Below are 22547 nucleotides of genomic sequence, written 5' to 3' on the forward strand. Positions count from 1 at the left end.
CCCTGGCAGCAGTAGAGTGGAGCGAAAATGCTCCCGGCAGCAATACAGGTCCTCTTCTCTACCACTTAAGTTTGTAAGACAGCCAATCACCATACGTCTTCAGTCCCATGTCATGTGATAGTAGCGGAAGCCGCACAGTGACTGGCTGGCTGCATGGCACTTGTAAACTGAAGAGGAAGTGAAGAGGACCTGTATCGTCACCGGGAGCAGGAAATATTTAACCGTCTGCTCCACTGCCGCCCTCATTAACCACCCTGGCGTTCTATTAAGATCGCCAGGGAGGCTGCGGGAGGGGTTTTTTTTAATAAAAAAAAACTATTTCATGCAGCCAACTGAAAGTTGGCTGCATGAAAGCCCACTAGAGGGCGCTCCGGAGGCGATCTTCTGATCGCCTCCGGCGGCCAGGAATAACACGGAAGGCCGCAATGAGCGGCCTTCCGTGTTTCGCTTACCTCGTCGCCATGGCGACGAGCGGAGTGACGTCATGGACGTCAGCCGACGTCCTGACGTCAGCCGCCTCCGATCCAGCCCTTTTTGTTCCGGCTACGCTGGGCTCAGGCGGCTGGGGGGACCCTCTTTCGCCGCTGCATGCGGCGGATCGCCGCACTGCAGCGGCGATCAGGCAGCACACGCGGCTGGCAAAGTGCCGGCTGCGTGTGCTGCTTTTTATTTGAGCCAAATCGGCCCAGCAGGGCCTGAGCGGCAGGCTCCGGCGGTACTGGACGAGCTGAGCTCGTCCAGACCGCTCAGCTGGTTAAAGACAGGACCCCCCTAGCTACCTCTCCACATGACCCCCCACGATGGCGGTGGTTGTGGGGGCTATTGTTACCTCCCCCCTTACTTTATCCTTCTCTTAGGCAACAGTTCAGGGCTGACTTCTGTACAGAGGCATCACTAGTCTAAAGTCTGAGCCACTAGGGGGCGCTGCTTCCTATTCTCACAGATAACCCACTAGGGGGCGCTGCTTCCTATTCTCACAGATAACCCACTAGAGGGCGCTGCTTCCTATTCTCACAGATAACCCAGTAGAGGGCGCTGCTTCCTATTCTCACAGATAACCCACTAGAGGGCGCTGCTTCCTATTCTCACAGATAACCCACTAGAGGGCGCTGCTTCCTATTCTCACAGATAACCCACTAGAGGGCGCTGCTTTCTATTCTCACAGATAACCCACTAGGGGGCGCTGCTTCCTATTCTCACAGATAACCCACTAGGGGGTGCTGTTTCCTATTCTTACAGATAACCCACTAGAGGGCACTGCTTTATATTCTCACAGATAACCCACTAGGGGGCGCTGCTTCATATTCTCACTGATACCCCACTAGGGGGCGCTGCTTCCTATTCTCACAGATACCCCACTAGGGGGTGCTGCTTCCTATTCTCACTGATCATACTGGAGGCGGCATGTCAATATCTTAAAACAGAGCCAAAATAAATAATTATACTGCATAATACATCAGGGCCTCATTAGTAGGGATGGTCGGAAATTTCCACTGGAAACCGGCTTACTGATTGGAAAATCAAAAACCGGCATCAGAAAATCAGATTTCTGTGGAAATCTGATTTACTGCAACTCGGTAATTTTAGGCCAATCACAGCCCTCGGAAGCAGTCAGCCAATCGTGCAGAATTTTAAAAACATAAATCGGATTGCTGCGGTAATTATAGGCCAACAAAAAGCCTCAGGTACTACCGAGTATTTTCAAGTCTTCTGATTGGCCTAAAATTTCTGAGGTATTCCGGTAAATCCCCACATTCTCTGATTGGATGAATGCTTCTGAATTTGGAAGTATTTAGCCAATTAACTATTTACTGCAAAACTTACGGCCATCCGCGAAGTATTACGAATGCCATAAAAACCCTATAGCGTTTTCGGAATTTGGAAATATAGTATATAAGTATATATAAGTATACCGCAGTAACGTAAATCGGTATTTACAGAAATCGTAATTTAGACTGTTTTAGCTATTCACTGCCCACCTATAGGTTGCATCAGACGGGGCCACACATTACACAATCGTTAAAATATAAAAACAATAGTACAAAAAGATAAAAGGCACATACAACACACCTGTGTAGATACCGCACACAAGTATAAAACAAAACAGATCCACTAGGGGGCGTGCAAAACACTATCACAGAAAAGGGGATTCACATCTTTGGGAGGTGATAAAACCACAAGCGCTCGAGTTCATGGCAGTGGCGGCGTTCTGTGGGAACGCACTATGGCTCCGGTCTGTGCAGGATGGTGACGCAGCCGTGGTAGCTGGTGAAACGCTGTAGGGGGCGCTCCGTGTTGACCTGTCCTATTTTGGGGTCATAGACGAAGGCTTTATCGGTCCCCACTCCGCTTTCGTCTCGTCCCCCTAGGATGTAGATCTTCCCTCCGCAGACGGTGACCCCACAGCTCTCCTGCAAATACAAAAACGGCGATTATTTTTCCCATACTACAAGTGAGCATACACATTTATTTAAGTATATAGCGCTGACATATTCCACAGTGCTGTACAGAGTATATTGTCTTGTCACTAACTGTCCCTCAGAGGGGCTCACAATCTAGTCCCTACCATTGCCATATGTCTTTGTATGTATCGTATAGTCAGGGGCGGAGCTACCATAGGGAAAAATGGGCAATTGCCCCCAGAGCCTGTAGGGGCCCCCAAGGTGTCCCTCCCCCATGTTAACGGTTGCTCCCCAGGGACTCTGCAGAGTCTGTTAAAGAGACACTGAAGCGAAAAAAAATATATGATATAATGAATTGGTTGTGTACTATGAATAATTACTAGAAGATTAGCAGCAAAGAAAATATTCTCATATTTTTATTTTCAGGTATATAGTGTTTTTTCTAACATTGCATCATTCTCTAATATGTGCATATTACACAACACTCAGCATTCAAAATGATTCTTTCAGAGCAGTCTGTGAACTAATGACCTGTCCTCTGCCAGAGGAAAAGGAAATAGTCCAAGAACAGTTGAGATAATAAAAGTCAGATAACAGCCCTCTCCACAACTAAGTCGACTAAAGCCGCATCTACACGAGTAGATGCGGCCGCGATGCTCCTTATCAATCGAGCTGCTGATGCGGCTCGATTGATAAGATCCGACAGGACGGATCTCCGCACCGCCGATTCCCTGCTCGCTCCCCGCGAGGGGACAATGGCAGGGAATCGTGCAGGAGATAAGCGGCGCCGGCGGGGACGAGCGGGGAATCGAATGCGGCGCACGCGCAGCGAGCGGGGACGCGGCGGGCACGCGGAAGAGGCGATCCGGTGGCTAATTGAGCCGCCGGATCGCTGCAATATGGCAAGGTGTAGATGGGGCTTAAGTCGCAGAGCTTAATTGCTTTTTTGCATAGAGATAACAACTGGAGTTTCTTAACTCTTCCTGTACTGGAAACAATTAGACTGATGTATCTGATCTTAATGTTTTATTTCTTAGCTGTACTACACATACAAATCATAATATCATCATTTTTTTTTTTTCGCTTCAGTGTCTCTTTAAGTTGGGTGGTGATTGGGGGAGGGTCAGCAGCCAGCTCAGGGGCCCAGGAGGGAGATTTTGCTGCAACAAAGGGCCTCTAATGACACTTTTTGGTTGGGGGTGTCTGTTGGGGGGCCCCCAGGCTAATCGTGCCCTAGGGTCCAATTGTTACTTGAACCGGCCCTGCATATAGTATATGTATCATAGTCTAGGGCCAATTTAGGGGGGAAGCCAATTAACTTATCTGTATGTTATTGGGATGTGGGAGGAAACCGGAGTGCCGGGAGGAAACCCGCACAGACACGGGGAGAGCATACAAACTCCTTGCAGATGTTGCCCACGCATATACCGATTTGCAGCTCGATCGATCACCTGATTCGATGAAACCCGTGCCACAACATGTCCACAGATCGATGATTTGATTCAGTTCGGGCCGATATCAGTCGAAGGCGCCGATCGGAAATGCTGAAAGGATCTCAGTCGAAAGTGTTTGATCAGGTGCGTGGCTGTAATGGTGTTCAATATTGACGAATGCGACGCACCCCCGGGCGCTCACCCCTCAGTGTAAAATGCTTCCCCCGGTGCCCGTGCAGTATAAAATCTCACCTGTCCTGTTGCCGCGGCTTCCGGCCTCATTTGCTGTCACCCGTGTGGCTCCAGGTGCGTGCAGGGCTGGATTTAAGCCAAGGCCACACAGGCCATGGCCTAGGGCACCACAGGATTAAGGGCGGGTGGGGCCAGGCTATACTGGGGGGAGAGGGGGGTCACCTGCTGGCTACCTATACTGGAGGGTGGGGGTCATCAGGCTACCTATAAAGAAGGGGGAGGATCATCTGGATTGTTATATTGAACAAAGGGGGGGGGAGGGGCGGTGAGTGGGGATGTAAGGCTATGTATACTAAGGGAAGGGAGTTCATCAGGCTATTTAACCACTTCTGGATTCTCGGAGCGTATATACACGCCCCTGAATCCTGAAGTGTATACCATGGAAACGGCCGCTCGTATGAGCGGCCGTTCCATGTCAGTTCCCGGAGGGTGTCTCCGTGAACACCCTGCGAGCCGATCGGCGGCTCGCAGGGTAAATGTAAACACACGGGGAAGATCTTCCCCGGTGTTTACATGTATACGGCGCTGCTGCGCAGCAGCGCCGTAAAGGAGATCGGCGATCCCCGGCCTCTGATTGGCCGGGGATCACCGGCATCTGATAGGCTAAAGCCTATCCCATCAGGCGCAGGACGGAAATCCGTCCTGAGCCGCTCACAGGGGGAGGGAGAGGGAGGGAAGGGGAAGGAGGCCAGGAAGCGCTGCGGAGGGGGGGCTTTGAAGAGCCCCCCCCACAAGCGCAAGCAGCCGGCGGCGATCAGACCCCCCCAGCAGGACATCCCCCTAGTGGGGAAAAAAGGGGGGAAGTCTGATCGCCCTGGCTGCCAGCTGATCGGTGCTGCGGGCTGGAGAGTCCACACAGCACAGATCAGCATAAAATTTCATGGTGTGGAAGTGGTTAAACTGGAGGAGGAGGTTATTTGGCTACCTATACTAGAGCTGTGAGGGGGGGGGGTCATCTGGCTGCTTATACTAGAAGGAAGGGTCATCTCGCTACCTATACTGAAGGGGGGCAGCTGCTGACAGTGGCCTTGGGCGTTAAAAAGTACAAATCCAGCCCTGGGTGCGTGTGTCACACACATGCCACATGGTAGACGCGGTGGCGGGACGGCAGACATGTGGATGACAACGGAGGCTAGGAGTCGGGGTAGCAGGACGGATGAGATTGTACCAGGGGCGTAACAATAGGCCCTGCAGCCCCTGCGCCCGCGGGGGGGCCCGCTCGTGGCCGTTTTTAGGGGGCTGGAGGGGTGGCAGCATGAGGGGAAAGCCTTTCCCACAGTCGGCGGGGAGAGGGGATGCCCCCTAAAAAACGGCCACGAGCGGGCCCCGGGGGAGGGGGTGGGCCCGCTGTTAATTTCTGCAGGGGGGCCCGGTGAGGCTTAGTTACGCCCCTGGATTGTACACACTTTAAGATATGAATACACCACCTAGTGGAAATTGATGGGTACTGTAACCCAATTTCCTCTCTCCTACCTGTCACCAATCTGGTGATGTTACAGAGAATCTGAAGTGAGAGGAATATTTATTTTATTTTAAACAATACCAGTTGCTTGGAAGCCCTGCTGATCATTTTGGCATCAGTAGTGTCTGAATCACACACCTGAAACAAGCTAATCCAGTCAGAGCTCAGTCAGATCTGCATCCTTGTTCGGGGTCTGTGGCTACATGTATTAGGCCTACAAATCACTAGCGCAATCACTAGCGTTTTTAATTAGCGTTTTGTAAGCGATTTCATGAGCATTTTCCGGTGATTTTGGTAGCGATTTTAAAAAGTGGAAGCGTTTTGCCTGCGATTGTGATAGAGATTTGCGATTAGCGATTGAAATTCTGATTGGTCCTTTTAATTGATTACATTTTTTTACAGCTTGCAGTAATCTAAAATCGCACACAAATCGGTATGTGTAGCAATTCAATCATGAGCGTCTTGCCAGCGCTTTAATACTTTACAATGAAGCGCAAATGCTCCCAAAACGCTGTATGTCCTGCGATTGTGATTCTGCTAATCCCAATCGCTACTGCGGAATTTATTACATTTATTAACATTGGCAGAGCGTTTAGGGAAATCGATAGCAATTTAAAGCACTCCCTAAACACTCAAAAAAGAGCTCTAGTGTGTTCCAGCCCTCAGAGGCAGAGGATCAGCAGGACAGCCAGGCAACCTGCATTGTCTAAAAAGAAATAAATATGGCAGCCTTTACAATCCCTCTCACTTAAAGGGAACCTAAACTGAGAGAGATATGGATGTTTCCTTTTAAACAATACCAGTTGCCTGGCAGTCCTGCTGATCTCTTTGGTTGTAGTAGTGGCTGAATCACACACCTGAAACAAGCATGCAGCTAATCCAGTCTGACTTCAGTCAGAGCACCTGATCTGCATGCTTGTTCAGGGGCTGTGGCAAAAAGTATTAGAGACACAGGATCAGCAGGAGAGTCAGGCAACTGGCATTATTTTAAAAGGAAAAATCCATATCCATTTTAGTTTAGGTTCCCTTTAATGTTCCCTTTGATACACCCTCAAGTTCCCCTTTAAGCATTCCTAAAAGCATTCAATGTAAAACTGAACTGAACTCCTGAAATAGTTACGTTTCCTCTCTGCCCCTTCCTGCCCAGCAAACATGCCCCCCCCCCGATCATGTCATTACCAGTGGGCCCGGCAGGGAGGCCGTCTCGCTCCATTCGTCGGTCTTGGCGTTGTATCGGAAGATGGTGCTCAGTAACCCCCCCACCACATAGATCATTCCATCCAGCTCCACGGCACTGATACACCTCTGGGAGAAGGGGGCGGGGCACCTGGAGCTCCACTTGTCCTCCTCCGGATCATAGCACTGCATCTGCAATCACAAAGAATTAAGATGAAATGTATACCGCTCAACTTTTGAAGGTGAGAAAGAGGGACATTTAAGCCACGCCTCCTGTGCAGCCTTAAGCCACACCCCTACTTTTGCTGGAGGGTGCCAGTGAGTGGGAGAGGTTGACACTGGGTGGGGAGGAGGGTGACACTGGGTGAGGAGGAGGGTTACACTGGGTGTTAGGAGGTGCCAGTTGGGGGGAGGAGGGTGCCAGTCAGTGGGAGAGGGTGCCACTGGGTGGGGAGGAGGTGGGTGCCACTGGGTGAAGAGGAGGTGCTACTGAGTGGGGAGGAAGGTTCCGTGGGTAGGAGGAGGGTGCATTATGTGGGGAGGAAGGGACCAGTGGGTATGAGGAGGGTGCCACTGGGTGAGGAGGAAGGTTCCGTGGGTAGGAGGAGGGTGCATTGGGTGGGGAGGAATGTGCCAGTGGGTGTGAGGAGGGTGCCACTGGGTGAGGAGGAAGGTTCCGGTGGGTATGAGGAGGGTGCATTGGGTGGGAAGGGAGGTGGCAGTGGGTAGGAGGAGGGTACATTGGGTGGGGAGGAAGCTTCCGGTGGGTAGGAGGAGGGTGCCAATAGGTGGGGAAGAAGGTGTCAGTGGGTAGGAGGAGGGTGGTAGTGGGTGGGGAGGAGGGTGCCACTGGGTGTGGAAGAAGGCACCAGTTAGTAGGAGGGTGCCAGTGGGTAGGAGGGGGCAGGGCCGAGCCTGGGCGGGTGCTGCGGGTGCAAGGCACCCAGGCGCCTGCCTCTGAGAGGCGCCGCCCGGCCGCTGCTCTCCCCCTGTGGCCGCCGGCGCTCGCTCCCTCCCTCCCTCTCTCTAGCCGCCGCGTCAGACCTCGATCAGGCGGGCGGGCGCTAGGACCTAGCACGCCGCACTGATATGCGGAAGTGACATTACTTCCGCATATAGAGCGGGTGCGTCCGGACTCCGGCGCCTTCTCACTGGTCGGGTCGCCCGCTGATTGAGGTCTGAAGCTGCTTCAAGGTGAGGGGGGAGCGGCGGCGGCGGGAGGGGAGGGTTGGGTGCGCTCCTCTCACTCACTACCTAAACGAGGACCCTATACACCCTGGCTACATATACTGGTCACATATACCCCCTGGCTACATATACTGATCACATATACCCCCTGGCTACATATACTGATCACATATACCCCCTGGCTACATATACTGATCACATATACCCCCTGGCTACATATATCCTGGGCACATATTACCCCCTGGCTACATATCCTGGGCACATATCACCCCCTGGCTACATATCCTGGGCACATATCACCCCCTGGCTACATATCCTGGGCACATATCACCCCCTGGCTACATATCCCGGGCACATATCACCCCCTGGCTACATATCCTGGGCACATATCACCCCCTGGCTACATATCCCGGGCACATATACCCCCTGGCTACATATCCCGGGCACATATCACCCCCTGGCTACATATCCCGGGCACATATCACCCCCTGGCTACATATCCCGGGCACATATCACCCCCTGGCTACATATCCCGGGCACATATACCCCCTGGCTACATATCCCGGGCACAAATACCCCCTGGCTACATATCCCGGGCACAAATACCCCCTGGCTACATATCCTGGGCACATAGGTCCCCTGGCTACATATCCTGGGCACATAGGTCCCCTGGCTACATATCCTGGGCACATAGGTCCCCTGGCTACATATCCTGGGCACATAGGTCCCCTGGCTACATATCCTGGGCACATAGGTCCCCTGGCTACATATCCTGGGCACATAGGTCCCCTGGCTACATATCCTGGGCACATAGGTCCCCTGGCTACATATCCTGGGCACATAGGTCCCCTGGCTACATATCCTGGGCACATAGGTCCCCTGGCTACATATCCTGGGCACATAGGTCCCCTGGCTACATATCCTGGGCACATAGGTCCCCTGGCTACATATCCTGGGCACATAGGTCCCCTGGCTACATATCCTGGGCACATAGGTCCCTTGGCTACATATCCTGGGCACATAGGTCCCCTGGCTACATATCCTGGGCACATAGGTCCCCTGGCTACATATCCTGGGCACATAGGTCCCCTGGCTACATATCCTGGGCACATAGGTCCCCTGGCTACATATCCTGGGCACATAGGTCCCCTGGCTACATATCCTGGGCACATAGGTCCTCTGGCTACATATCCTGGGCACATAGGTCCTCTGGCTACATATCCTGGGCACATAGGTCCTCTGGCTACATATCCTGGGCACATAGGTCCTCTGGCTACATATCCTGGGCACATAGGTCCTCTGGCTACATATCCTGGGCACATAGGTCCTCTGGCTACATATCCTGGGCACATAGGTCCTCTGGCTACATATCCTGGGCACATAGGTCCTCTGGCTACATATCCTGGGCACATAGGTCCCCTGGCTACATATCCTGGGCACATAGGTCCCCTGGCTACATATCCTGGGCACATAGGTCCCCTGGCTACATATCCTGGGCACATAGGTCCCCTGGCTACATATCCTGGGCACATAGGTCCCCTGGCTACATATCCTGGGCACATAGGTCCCCTGGCTACATATCCTGGGCACATAGGTCCCCTGGCTACATATCCTGGGCACATAGGTCCCCTGGCTACATATCCTGGGCACATAGGTCCTCTGGCTACATATCCTGGGCACATAGGTCCTCTGGCTACATATCCTGGGCACATAGGTCCTCTGGCTACATATCCTGGGCACATAGGTCCCCTGGCTACATATCCTGGGCACATAGGTCCCCTGGCTACATATCCTGGGCACATATACCCCCTGGCTATATATTCTGGGGACACTGGCTGTTTGTCATTATGTGCATTTGCTGGTGAAAAGCTGTCTTATTATGTGCATTTGCTGGTGAAAAGCTGTCTTATGTGCATTTGCTGGTGAAAAGCTGTCTTATTATGTGCATTTGCTGGTGAAAATCTGTCTTATTATGTGCATTTGCTGGTGAAAAGCAGTCTCTTGTTATGTGCATTTGCTGGTGAAAAGCAGTCTCTTGTTATGTGCATTAAGGGCTGGTGCACACCGAGCGGCTTTTTGGGCGTTTTCAGATCCGCTTGCGGCTGCGGATCTGCTTGGTCAATGTATCTCAATGGGGTGGTGCACACCAGAGCGGCAGGCGTTTTGCAGAAACGAAAAATGCCTGGGTGAGGCATTTTTTGGATTTCGGATGCGTTTCTGCCTCAATGTTAAGTATAGGAAAAACGCAAACCGCTCTGAAAAACGCCTGTTCAGAGCGGTTTTGCAGGCGTTTTTGTTACAGAAGCTGTTCAGTAACAGCTTTACTGTAACAATATATGAAATCTACTATACTGAAAACCGCAGCAGCAATCCGCAAAACGCTAGCAAAACGACATAGAAAAATAAAAAAAAGCGTTTAAAAATCTGCTAGCATTTTGCGGATCTGCTAGCGGTTTTTGGTGTGCACCAGCCCTTACATGGGGAAAAGCAGTCTCTTGTTATGTGCACTTGCTGGTGAAAAGCAGTCTCTTGTTATGTGCACTTGCTGGTGAAAAGCAGTCTCTTGTTATGTGCATTTGCTGGTGAAAAGCAGTCTCTTGTTATGTGCATTTACATGGGGAAAAGCAGTCTCTTGTTATGTGCATTTGCTGGTGAAAAGCAGTCTCTTGTTATGTGCATTTACATGGGGAAAAGCAGTCTCTTATGTGCATTCAGTGGGGAAATTTTGTCAGTAAAAATAATCTTTTGTCAGTAAATTTTTAGGTATTTGTCAGTAAAAAATAACGTGAAAGGTTGGCAACACTGGCAGGCTGCGCGGCGCAACGGGAAAGATACAGGCAGCCCACCTCACGCTTGGGCTTGGCGGGGGGGAGGAGCCGACGACAGCGAGCAAGAGTAGGGTGGCCGCAGGCAGCCATAAATACGCATGTGTGACTATATCGCACTCGCAGAGCCTCTCAGCCTGAGTCAGTCCAGAGACTAGCAGACTTGCAGGCAGCCAAAGCCAGCCAGGAGCAAGCCCATGGAAGAGGGGTAGGAATGGGGTATCACACGCATGCGTAAAGAGGTGGAAGGTGTGGGTGTGATTAGGCAGGACATGGGTGTGGTTATGTGGTTGGGCGCGGTTAATTTAACCATTCCCATAGGCGCCAGAGAAAATCTTGCACCCAGGTGCCAGGCACCCCAGGCTCACCCCTGGGAGGGGGTACCACTCTTGGTGGGGAGGAGGGTGCCACTGGGTTTCAGTGCCTAACTCTTAACCTTTGCATTTAGGGTGAATCAACGCACAGGCAGAAATGATGGCACACCGGCGGTGAGAAATGTGGGGATGCAGGGAGGGGGGCCGAGTCGCCGACATTATTCCTCCCTCCCTTTTCATGTGCCCCCTTGCAGAGTATTGGCACAGCGGTGCGGGCAGATATCTTACCAGTCCGTGCATTCTGACGGCCAGCTTCTCTCTACTTCCTGTTTCTCAGCATGACGCGTCATGGGAAACAGGAAGTAGAAAGAAGCCAGCCACCAAAACGCACGTACAGGTGAGATAAAAGCCAACACTGCTGCAGTGAGATCACAGTGATCGCTGCAGTGAGATCACTGCCATATACTTTTAATTACCCTAGCGCAGTGATCTGCAAACTTGGCTCTCCAAGGAACTACAAGTCCCACAATGCATTTGCCTTTATGAATCATGACTGTCAGACTCCTGCAATGCATTATGGGACTTGTAGTTCCTTAACAGCTGGAGAGCCAAGTTTGCAGATCGCTGCGCTAGTGTTCGCTGGCGATTCCAAAATCTGTGGAGAGACGCCCACAAATCGCCCCAGTATGAATGGACCCTAACTCATTCCATGGTCTCTAACCTGAGGAGTTCAGTCCCTGCATAAAATTATATTTTCTTTCCACCTCAGTCATGAAATGACTTCTTTCTACTCAGAGATGGATCCTCACATACTTCATGACCTGGATTTAGCGGCCTGTCTGAACTAATGACTTCCTAAGGACTACGGCTTCCTGGATTATTAGGACTGCCCATGCTGCATGCAGGGCTGGTGGTGTGGCTACTCCAGATGATCTGTTGGTGCACATGGCATTTCTGCATCTTGGGCAACCTACGCAAGAGATTCTCCTTGTAATATCCCTACTGTCTATTGTAGATTTCAGGAAAAGTGTCTATTTGGGAATAAATTGCTACATCGCTCAACCTGTCCTAGAAGTATTGTGCTTTAGGCAAGAGCTATGCTGCTGCCATGGAAACAGCAAGGCAACAGGAAAATTGTATGCTCATGTGGTAATTTTCCTGCTTGGGTGTGTCACCATGGCAGCATGTGTCCCCTCCCATTGCGAAGTCTAGTTACCAGAATGCTCCACAAAGATGGAATGTTAACATTTAAAGTGAACCTGAGCCCCCCCCCGCGGAGCTAGGGGGGGTCGGGGTAGGACAAGTGCCCCGGGGCGCCTGGTCCCCGAGGGCGCCCTCAGCCTGGCTGAGCTGCGGGGTTTTTTTTTTTTTTTTTGCGGCGGAGGGGAAGGGGGCCAGCGCAGAGAAGAGGGAGAGCTGTGCGGACGGTGGGGAAGGGGGGCCATCTCCCCCCTCCTTCCCTCACCTTAGGTGCTCTCCCTCCCTCGCTGTCCCCTCCAATGTCCTCCGGGTGGCTGGCCTGGCAGCGGCGGGCGGAACTCACCTCCGTCTCGCTCCAGCGCCGGCCGGAAGTTCGGGTGCGCAGCCGCTGCTCTGGTCTGGACCAGACCAGAGTAGTGGCAGATCCATCCGGCGCTGCGACGAGACGGAGGTAAGTTCCGCCCGCCGCTGCCAGCCTGAGCCACCCGGACATTGGAGGGGAGAGCGAGGAAGGGAGAGCAGCTCTTCTCTGCGCTGCTCCCCTCCTGCTGGGGAGGGGGACACCTGACCTGGCTACCTACTCTGGGCACATATACCCCTGCCTACATATACTGGGCATATACCCCTGGCTACCTACTCTGGGCACATATACCCCTGGCTACCTACTCTGGGCACATATACCCCTGGCTACCTACTCTGGGCACATATACCCCTGGCTACCTACTCTGGGCACATATACCCCTGGCTACCTACTCTGGGCACATATACCCCTGCCTACATATACTGGGCATATACCCCTGGCTACCTACTCTGGGCACATATACCCCTGGCTACCTACTCTGGGCACATATACCCCTGCCTACATATACTGGGCATATACCCCTGGCTACCTACTCTGGGCACATATACCCCTGGCTACCTACTCTGGGCACATATACCCCTGCCTACATATACTGGGCATATACCCCTGGCTACCTACTCTGGGCACATATACCCCTGGCTACCTACTCTGGGCACATATACCCCTGCCTACATATACTGGGCATATACCCCTGGCTACCTACTCTGGGCACATATACCCCTGGCTACCTACTCTGGGCACATATACCCCTGCCTACATATACTGGGCATATACCCCTGGCTACCTACTCTGGGCACATATACCCCTGGCTACCTACTCTGGGCACATATACCCCTGCCTACATATACTGGGCATATACCCCTGGCTACCTACTCTGGGCACATATACCCCTGGCTACCTACTCTGGGCACATATATCCCTGGCTACCTACTCTGGGCACATATACCCCTGGCTACCTACTCTGGGCACATATACCCCTGGCTACCTACTCTGGGCACATATACCCCTGCCTACATATATTGGGCACATATACCCATAATTACATATACTGGGCATATATACCCCTGGCTACCTACTCTGGGCACATATACCCCTGGCTACCTACTCTGGGCACATATACCCCTGGCTACCTACTCAGGGCACATATACCCCTGGCTAACTACTCTGGGCACATATACCCCTGGCTACCTACTCTGGGCACATATACCCCTGCCTACATATATTGGGCACATATACCCATAACTACATATACTGGGCATATATACACCTGGCTACCTACTCTGGGCACATATACCCCTGGCTACCTACTCTGGGCACATATACCCCTGCCTACATATACTGGGCACATATACTCCTAACTACATATACTGGGCATATACCCCTGGCTACCTACTCTGGGCACATATACCCCTGGCTACCTACTCTGGGCACATATACCCCTGCCTACATATACTGGGCACATATACCCCTAACTACATATACTGGGTACATATACCCCTGGCTACATATACTGGGCATTTATACCCCTGGCTACATATACTGGGCACATATACCTCTGGCTACATATACTGGGGACACATACCCCTGCCTACATATACTGGGCACACATACCCCTGGCTACCTGTTCTGTGGACATCTCTACCCCTGGCTACCTGTTCTAGGGACATCTATACTGCTGGCCACCTATTCTGGGGATACCTATAGACCTGGGGCTACCTATTTTTGGGCAAGCACTGCTGTCAGATTGAGTGTATTTTGGGGAACTGCTGCCAGGTGAGAGGTGTCTACCATATTAAGGGGACATTCTGCCTATTTATGTGAAATGCTGTCTATTTATGTGCCTCATGACTGCTGAATTTGTCTTGTTGGGGGCCTCATGGTTACTGAATTTGTCTTGTTGGGGGCCTCATGATTTGTTGGGGGCCTTAAGATTGCTGAATTTGTCTTGTTAGGGGCCTCATGATTGCTGAATCTGTCTTGTTAGGGGCCTCATGATTGCTGAATTTGTCTTGTTGGGGGCCTCAGGATTGCTAAATTTGTCTTGTTGGGGGCCTCATGTTTGCTCATGATTGTGGAATTTGTCTTGATGGGGGGGGGGGGGCTCATGATTGCTGAATTTGTCTTGGAACATGCTGGAAGGTACATACTGAGGGAGGGTGGGTGAGCGTGAGCCTGCTAACCTCCATGTACATTTGAAGGGGCGTGATCAAATGTGGAGTACCCATAACCACGCCCACATTTGGTCACGACCCTTCACCTTAGGGGGCGCATTAATAGTCTTTGTCCCCGGGCGCTGAAAACCCTAGCTACGCCCCCCCCCCCCCCCAAAAAAAAAAGTTAAGTACTTACCTAGCCTAGGCCTCCTTAGCCCTGCCCTTGCCACACAAGAACCTTCTGAACATATTCTTCTGGCTGCGCTTCTCGCCATACATAAGCCGAAGCTGCTCATCCACGAATGGCTCCCTGCTAATGTGCAATGGCGGGGTCAAGGATGATGTGGGAAGCCTTCCCCCTAGCTAGGTAAGTATCTACCTTTTTTGGGGGGGGGGAGATGGGGCGCATCGAGTTTGCTTTAAAGGAGTCATCAGAAGGATATGAGGACAATAAGTGCTACTTACCCGGGCCTTCGTCCAGCCCCAAGCTTCCAGCATGTCTCTCCCTGCAGCTTCGCGGTGAGCCGTTCGCCTGTGAAGCTTGTACAGTACGCAGTACGCTCCGGTCCATGTGGCGGCCTGATGTCATCACCGGGGACCGGGAAGCTTCACAGGCGAACGGCTCACTGCGGAGCTGACATGACATGCTGGAAGCTTGGGGCTGGACCAAGGCCCGGGTAAGTAGCAGTTATTATCCGCATTTCCCCCTGATGACTCCTTTAAAGGACAACTGAAACGAGAAGGATAAGGAGGCTGCTATATTTATTTCCTTTTAAGCAATACTTGTTGCCTGGCAGCCCTGCTGATCCTCTGCCTCTAATACCTTTAGCCATAGCCCCTGAACAAGCATGCAGCAGATCAGGTGTTTCTGACATTATTGTCAGATCTGACAAGATTAGCTGCATGCTTGTTTCTGGTGTGATTCAGAGACTACTGCAGCCAAATAGATCAGCAGGGCTGCCAGGCAACTGGGAAATAAATATGGCAGCGTTCATATTCTTATCACTTCAGTTGTCCTTTAACCTTCCTGACAGGGTAAGCCGCACAGGAGGTTTTCTCAGGCCCTGCTGGGGCGATTTGCGTAATTTTCTTTTTGCCGAACGCAGATAGCACTTTGCTAGCTGCGTCAGCACGCCGATCGCCACCGCCCCGCGCCGATTCGTCGCTATCCGCCGCGCCGCAGAGCCCCCCCCTAGACCCCGTGCGCTGCCTGGCCTATCAGCGCCAGGCAGCGCTGAGGGGTGGATCGGGACTCCCTTAAACGTCACGACGTCCATGACGTCGGGGACGTCATCCCGCCCCATCGCCATGGCAACGGGGGAAGCCCTCCAGGAAATCCCGTTCTTTGAACGGCATTTCCTGATCGCCTATCGCCAGAGGCGATCGGAGGGGCTGGGGGGATGCCGCTGAGCAGCGGCTATCATGTAGCGAGCCCTAGGCTCGCAACATGATTAAAAAAAAATAATAAATCAAAAAAACGGCTGCCCCCTGGCGGTTTTTAATAGACCGCCAGGAGGGTTAAAGACAAATTGCCCTATGGGGGATAAAAGGGCGGAGCCAGTCCGTAGTCACACTCCCATAGGAGCATCGGCTTGGGTGAGTATACAGTGCTTTATGAAGGATAAGAAAGGTTAGAGCCTCTGTCACGTTGTTATTGCTAACTTTGTCCCTGTTAGAGATATTTCTTTGTCACGGAGGACAAATGTCCTTTTCCCACCCTATCCATACTTTGCTATTTCCTATTTGCTAAGAGATCTGTCTCTTCGTTAATCTTCCCATCTACCATGGGCACCTTGGCTAGTTTTGTTCAGATTGTAAAAAAGATCAGTAGATGTGTGGGGCTTCCCTACCATGTCTGAGTTCCCATAATCCTCCACTGCTCCGCCAATGACGTAGATCTTGTTCATACAGCTCACCACGGCGGCAGAGCTCACAGCCTTCAGCATGGGGGTGACGGGGGTCCAGGTGTTGGTGAAAGAGCTGTACTTCTCCACCGAGGACAACCTCTTCTGGCCATCAAAGCCCCCAACCACAAAGATCTACAGCGGAAACAGGTTAGAGATTTAACAAAATTATTACCTTAAACTGCAGTATTGTAAAACAACCGTAAGGGGGTGGGGTGTGTGTGTGCGTGTGTGTGGTGTGTGTGTCTGTGTGTAGGTGTGTGTGTGTGTGTGTGTGTGTAGGTGTGTGTGTGCGTGGTGTGTGTGTGTGTGTGTGTGTGTGTGTGTGTAGGTGTGTGTGTGTGTGTGTATGAGTGTGTGTGTGTGTGTGTGGTGCGTGGTGTGTGTGTGTGTGTGTGTGTGTGTGTGTGTGTGTGTGTGTGTGTGTGTGTGTGTACTGTGTGTGTGGTGTGTGTGTGTGTTTATGTGTGTGTTTATGTGTGTATGTGTGTGTTTGTGTGTGTGTGTGTGTGTGTGTGTGTGTCTTTATGGGATTGCTATTTCCTGTATTCCCTATGATCCTCTATGTTCTGAGTAAGCTGATTTTCTTCAGTAAAGAGTTCTAACTTGTTATACTGGGTGCCTATCTGTGTGTACAGTACACTCTGCTCCATCAAAACAGTGGTTTGAATTTACTGTTGTGTTATTTGCATTTCAACTAAAGACAAATACAATAAAAATAGAGCTCTGTTAAAATCCTCCTACCTCTCCATTCATGACGGCCATTTTGTGCCGCCACCGGCCCTTCGTCAGGGAGGCCGTCCGGATCCAGGCGTTGAGCTGAGTGTTGAACATCCACACGTCGGTGCTGTTGATGTGTCCGCCTGAGAGACAATAACCATGAATGAGGATTATATTTAATAAGTGATCAATCACAACCCATTTGTTGCCAGCTTAAGACACTAAGGGCTTGATTCACAAAGCGGTGCTAACAGTTAGCACACTGGTGAAAAGCCCTTTATCATGCCTAAACTCAGTTTAGGCATGATAAGTTTAGGTGTGATAAGTTTAGGTGTGATAAGTTTAGGCATGATAAGTTTAGGTGTGATAAGTTTAGGCATGATAAGTTTAGGTGTGATAAGTTTAGGCATGCTAAGTTTAAGCGCCAACTGCGTTAGCACCGCAGTGCACAGCTGATCAAAAGCTTTACGCTAGCAAAGACTGGTGCACTTTGTATAAAGTTTAATGGCGCTGCATTGCGTGCGGGACTTTGCAAGCAATCTAAACTTATCTAAACTTAGCATGCCTAAACTTATCATGCCTAAACTTATCACGCCTAAACTGGCTTTTCACCAGCATGGTGCAATGGTTATCATGCCTAAAGTCTTTTAGGCATGCTAACTGGGTTAGCACCGCTTTGTGAATCGAGCCCGAAGGGCCTAATTCAGTAAACGGTGCTAACCCAGTTAGCATGCCTAAAGGCTTTGGGCGTGCTAACTAGGGTGCTAAGTAGTTAGCACATGCAAACTACTTAGCACCGTAGTTAGCACTTGCAAACTTAGCACCGTAGTTAGCACATGCAAACTACTACTTAGCACTGTGCTAACTAGGGTGCTAAGTAGTTTGCATGTGCTAACTACGGTGCTAGGTAGTTTACATGTGCTAACTACAGTGCTAAGTAGTTTGCAAGTGCTAACTACTTAGCACCTTAGTTAGCATGTGCAAAGCATGTTAGCACATGCAAAGTGGCTGTGTACAATGCATACGGCGGAACCTATACGCTTCCCATTTTGATTGGCCAATGACTGGTCAATTTCACCACCTCCAGGTTGTATGGGTGGCAACAGATTTTGAACATTATGACCAGACTGTAGGTAAACTTTCATACTCCGATGGGACATCTCTCTTCATCACACCCCCTCTACCACTCTCTGACCTCCCACTCCCACCACTCTCCCCTCGCTTTCCTCTGCCCCACCACAGTAGATGAGGTTGCCTGTCTTCTCTCTCATCTTGCCTGCCATGTCCTCCTCACTCGATCTCTTACCCTTCTCTGCATTGGGTCCACCACTAACCACAAGCCAAATCAAGCAACCACTATTCCATCCTTCTCCTCATGTACCTCTCACTGCCTTCGGCACTGTCAACCATCCGCTCCTACTCCAAAACTCTACACTCAGTTGGTATCGGCAACTCTGCTCTGACCTGGTTCCCTTCCTACCTGTCTGACTACTCCTTGCAGAGCTCCTTCAACTGATGCTCCTCGCTCTCCACCACCCTCACCGTTGGATCCTCCTCCCGCTCCACCTCCTCACTGTTGGAGTCCCCCAAGGCTCTGTCCTTGGCTCCCTCCTCTTCTCCCTCTACACCTCCTCCCTTGGAAAACTCATCTCCTCAATTAGCCTCAACTACCACCTCTACTCTAATGACACCCAAATCTACCTCCACACCGCTGATCTCTCATTTTGGATAAAATCTCCACTTGGATGTCTAGCAGATTTTTGAAACTCAACCTGGAAAAGACTGAACTTATGATCATCCAACCCTGTTCATCGAGCCCCCTCCCCAACATCTCCACCATTGCTCAATCTACCCTTTCCCTCAAACCCGCTGCCCAGGTGTCACCCTCGATTCAGCACCCTCCCTCACCCTCCACATCCAGAGCATCTCCAGGTCCTGCCATTTCCATCTCCACAACATTGCCATAATTCACCCCTATCTAACCCCCGACACCAACAAACATCTGCTCCATGCTCTGCTCATCTCCTGTCTGGAATACGGCAATGTCCTCTTTCTGGACTCCCTGAGACCAGCCCCCGCCCCCTGCAATCCATTATGAACACAGCTGCTGCCTCAATCAGTCTCCTCACTGATGCTCTTCAGCTGCCCCTCTTCACAAGTCTCTCCACCGGCTCCCTTTCCCCCTCTAAATTACAATGACACTGTTCTGTATACAAGTCCATCCACCCTACCTCCCCTTCATACATCTCTGATTTCATCTAGAGATTCTCCTCAACCCACTCTCTCCACTCCTCCAACACTCTACAAATTTCCACCTCTCACATCACTTGCTCACTCACCAGGCTCCAGGACTTCTCCAGAGCAGCCCCTACTCTATGGAACTCCTTCCCTCCACTTATTAGGTTTGGCCCCACCTTCAACTAACTCAAGCAGGCCTCAAAGACCATCTGTACATTGTTTCATGTTGTAATGTGTCTACTATCTGGTGTACAGCAGTGTGTAATATGTTGGCACTTTAGAAATAACGTTTAATAATAATAATGAAAAAAAAAGAGGGACAGTTTGGCGCTATGATTTCTGGACACATGCTGTGTTAGCGGAGTGATGATCTGCTTTTTACCTTCATATAAGACAGTAAAGCACTTTGTATGCAAACTGTACACTATAGGTCTATACAAAATGCAGCACTACCGCCACCTAGTGGCCTTCTTTGGTTTGGCAGCAGTTTATATGTTCCAATCAATATAGGAGCAGTGTTGCTTGCAAATTTTCGCATCGCAAATGTTATTTTCGATTTTGAGAAAATATTCACGCAAAATAGTCAAAGGAAATGAATTTGCAAAAATTAGCAAAAACCGAGAAAAATGTTTATTTTTACTACGAAAAAACTTTCGCTCGTCACAGAAAATAAGTAGTGGGCAGCTGTGGTCGGTCGGTCTGGTGCCACCACCTGCGCCAAATTGGTCACATGCCAAAGCTTCCGCTCTGACTGGCCATGGTGACAGCGAGTGTCAGTGGCATAGCTAGGGATTATGGGGCCCCATAGCAAAACCTTCATGGGGCCCTCAGATGTAGGAACTCTTAAAGAGGAACTTCAGCCTAAACAAACATACTGTCATTAAGTTACATTAGTTATGTTAATTAAAATAGATAGGTAATATAATCTCTTACCCACCCTGTTTTAAAAGAACAGGCAAATGTTTGATTTCATGGGGGCAGCCATCTTTTTCATGGGGGCAGCCATCTATTGGGTTGAAAGGAGGTGACAGGGAGCATGAGACACAGTTCCAACTGTCCTGTGTGCTGATTACCCCTCCCAGTTGCTAGGCAACGTGAATAACAACATAGGAAATCCCATCATGCTTTGCACAGCATCAGGGAAAAAAAGCCCAGGCAGTTTTCTTTGATGGGTGGAGCTTAGCTAAAAATGCAGCTAAAAATGGTGCATTGATAAAAAAAACAAAGTTCTGATGCTGTGAAACTGTTAAAGAAACACCAAGCCTTTTCAGTTCTGCTGAGTAGATTTTTAGTCCGGAGGTTCACTTTAAGCAATGCCACCTGCCCCGCCCCCTATGGATATGAGTAAATTGGGCAGTTTACATTCTCATGCAATCAAAACTGCACATAGTTCATGGGCACTGAGACAAAGTCAGAGGGTGGAATAACACAAGAAAGGTACTGGTGATTACATCAAGTACCACCTGGGCCCTCTCTACCCCAAGGCCCCATAGCAGCTGCTATGGCCACACCCCTGGCGAGTGTAGCGTGGATTAGAATATAAGACAACCCTTGAAAATAAGGCCCAGCACATCTTTTGGAGCTTAAAATTATTATAAGACATGGTCTTACTTTTGGGTAAACACGGTATATACAGTATTGGCATTGTCAGCAGGTACCTGATATGTAGATGTTGTTCTTTAGGGTACAGGCAGCGAATTCAGACTTGGTGTAGCCCGGCATGCTGGTAAACGTTTTCCACTGGCCGCTTTTTGGGTGGTAACATTCGGTGAACGGTAATTTTAGGAGCCCTTTCTTGTCGCATCCCCCAATGATGACGATGGCTTCCGATAAATCTGTGAACCTGCATAAAACAGGAGGAAACGTCACAGGATACACGGAATATTACATGTCACTGACTGTCCTCCGTGGAAGCTCACAATCTAATGTCCCCACCATGGTGAGATATTTAGGGCCGGATTTGTACTCTTTACCGCCCTAGGCCACTATCACCAGCCGCAACCATTCAGTATAGGTAGCGAGATGACCCCTCCCCCCTTCCCTCTAGTATAGGTAGTCTGATGACCCCCCAAGTATAGGTAGCCAGATGACTCCTCCCCACTTTCCTTACAGTATAGGTAGCCAGATGACTCCTCCCCACTTTCCTTACAGTATAGGTAGCCAGATGACTCCCATAATCCCTCCTTTTCCCACCCCCCACCTCTCAGTATAGGTAGCCAACTCACCTTCACTTTGCAATAGCCATCAGTTTAGCCTGCTGCTTTGGTGCCCTTCCTCCTGTGGTGCCCTAGGCCATGGCCTAGGCGGCCTAGGCCTAAATCCGGCCCTGGAGATATTCCTATTAAAGTCTAGCTATAACTTAGCTTAGAATCAGGGGCGTAACTACAATTCATGGAGCCTCCCAGCGGGACTTTGATGTGCCTCCCCCAATGCTCAAGCCCCCTTCCCTTGCCTCCCCTCCCAGGGCCTTAGGGTCCATCTCACAAGGGTCATAAAACAAGTGTGGCCATCAGGATCTTCACACCCATAACGAGTGTAGCTACAAACACAACTAAAGGATGGGCCCCTGTATCAGCGGAAGGGAAGGTTAGTTGGGGCCCCTCACACAGTGGCGTACCTACCATAGGGCTGCAGGTGCTCACAGTACCGGGTGTAGCCATGGCTAGGGGTGCCGCTGTGGTGCTCAGTCACTGTGTTCTTCCACCCAGGACCTTTTCTCATAGGTTGGGCAACATTTGGGAAAATAGCAGCAGGCAGTGCAGGGGACTGTACTACTTCCTGCACTAGATGTAGCACCCCTCCCCCTTCCTGTCCCGTGGGCAATGTGTTTCCTCGCTCTCTGCACACACAGCCTGCAGTGAGTGAATGTGCAGAGCAGCAGGGTGAGTAGAGAGAATGATTGCTGTGCTGCAGCTGGGA

At 50.8% G+C, this 22547-nt stretch overlaps 1 protein-coding gene across 2 annotated transcripts in view; it reads right to left on the bottom strand.

Annotated features, from left to right (window-relative positions):
- Nucleotides 1-520: 520 nt before the first annotated feature.
- Nucleotides 521-22547, bottom strand: part of LOC137545416 (kelch-like protein 35) — a 40612-nt gene continuing 18585 nt past the window's right edge. For both annotated transcript variants that reach the window (XM_068266608.1, XM_068266609.1), the window contains exons 3-7: nt 21287-21471; nt 17415-17533; nt 16617-16805; nt 6729-6917; nt 521-2411 (exon numbers count right to left, since the gene is read on the bottom strand). In XM_068266608.1, the coding sequence (XP_068122709.1) occupies nt 2223-2411; nt 6729-6917; nt 16617-16805; nt 17415-17533; nt 21287-21471 (871 nt within the window). In that variant the 3' untranslated portion in view covers nt 521-2222. The remainder of the gene's footprint in view (nt 2412-6728; nt 6918-16616; nt 16806-17414; nt 17534-21286; nt 21472-22547) is intronic.

This window comes from Hyperolius riggenbachi, chromosome 2 (assembly GCF_040937935.1).
Source record: "Hyperolius riggenbachi isolate aHypRig1 chromosome 2, aHypRig1.pri, whole genome shotgun sequence".
In the NCBI taxonomy this organism is placed as follows: Eukaryota; Metazoa; Chordata; class Amphibia; order Anura; family Hyperoliidae; genus Hyperolius; species Hyperolius riggenbachi.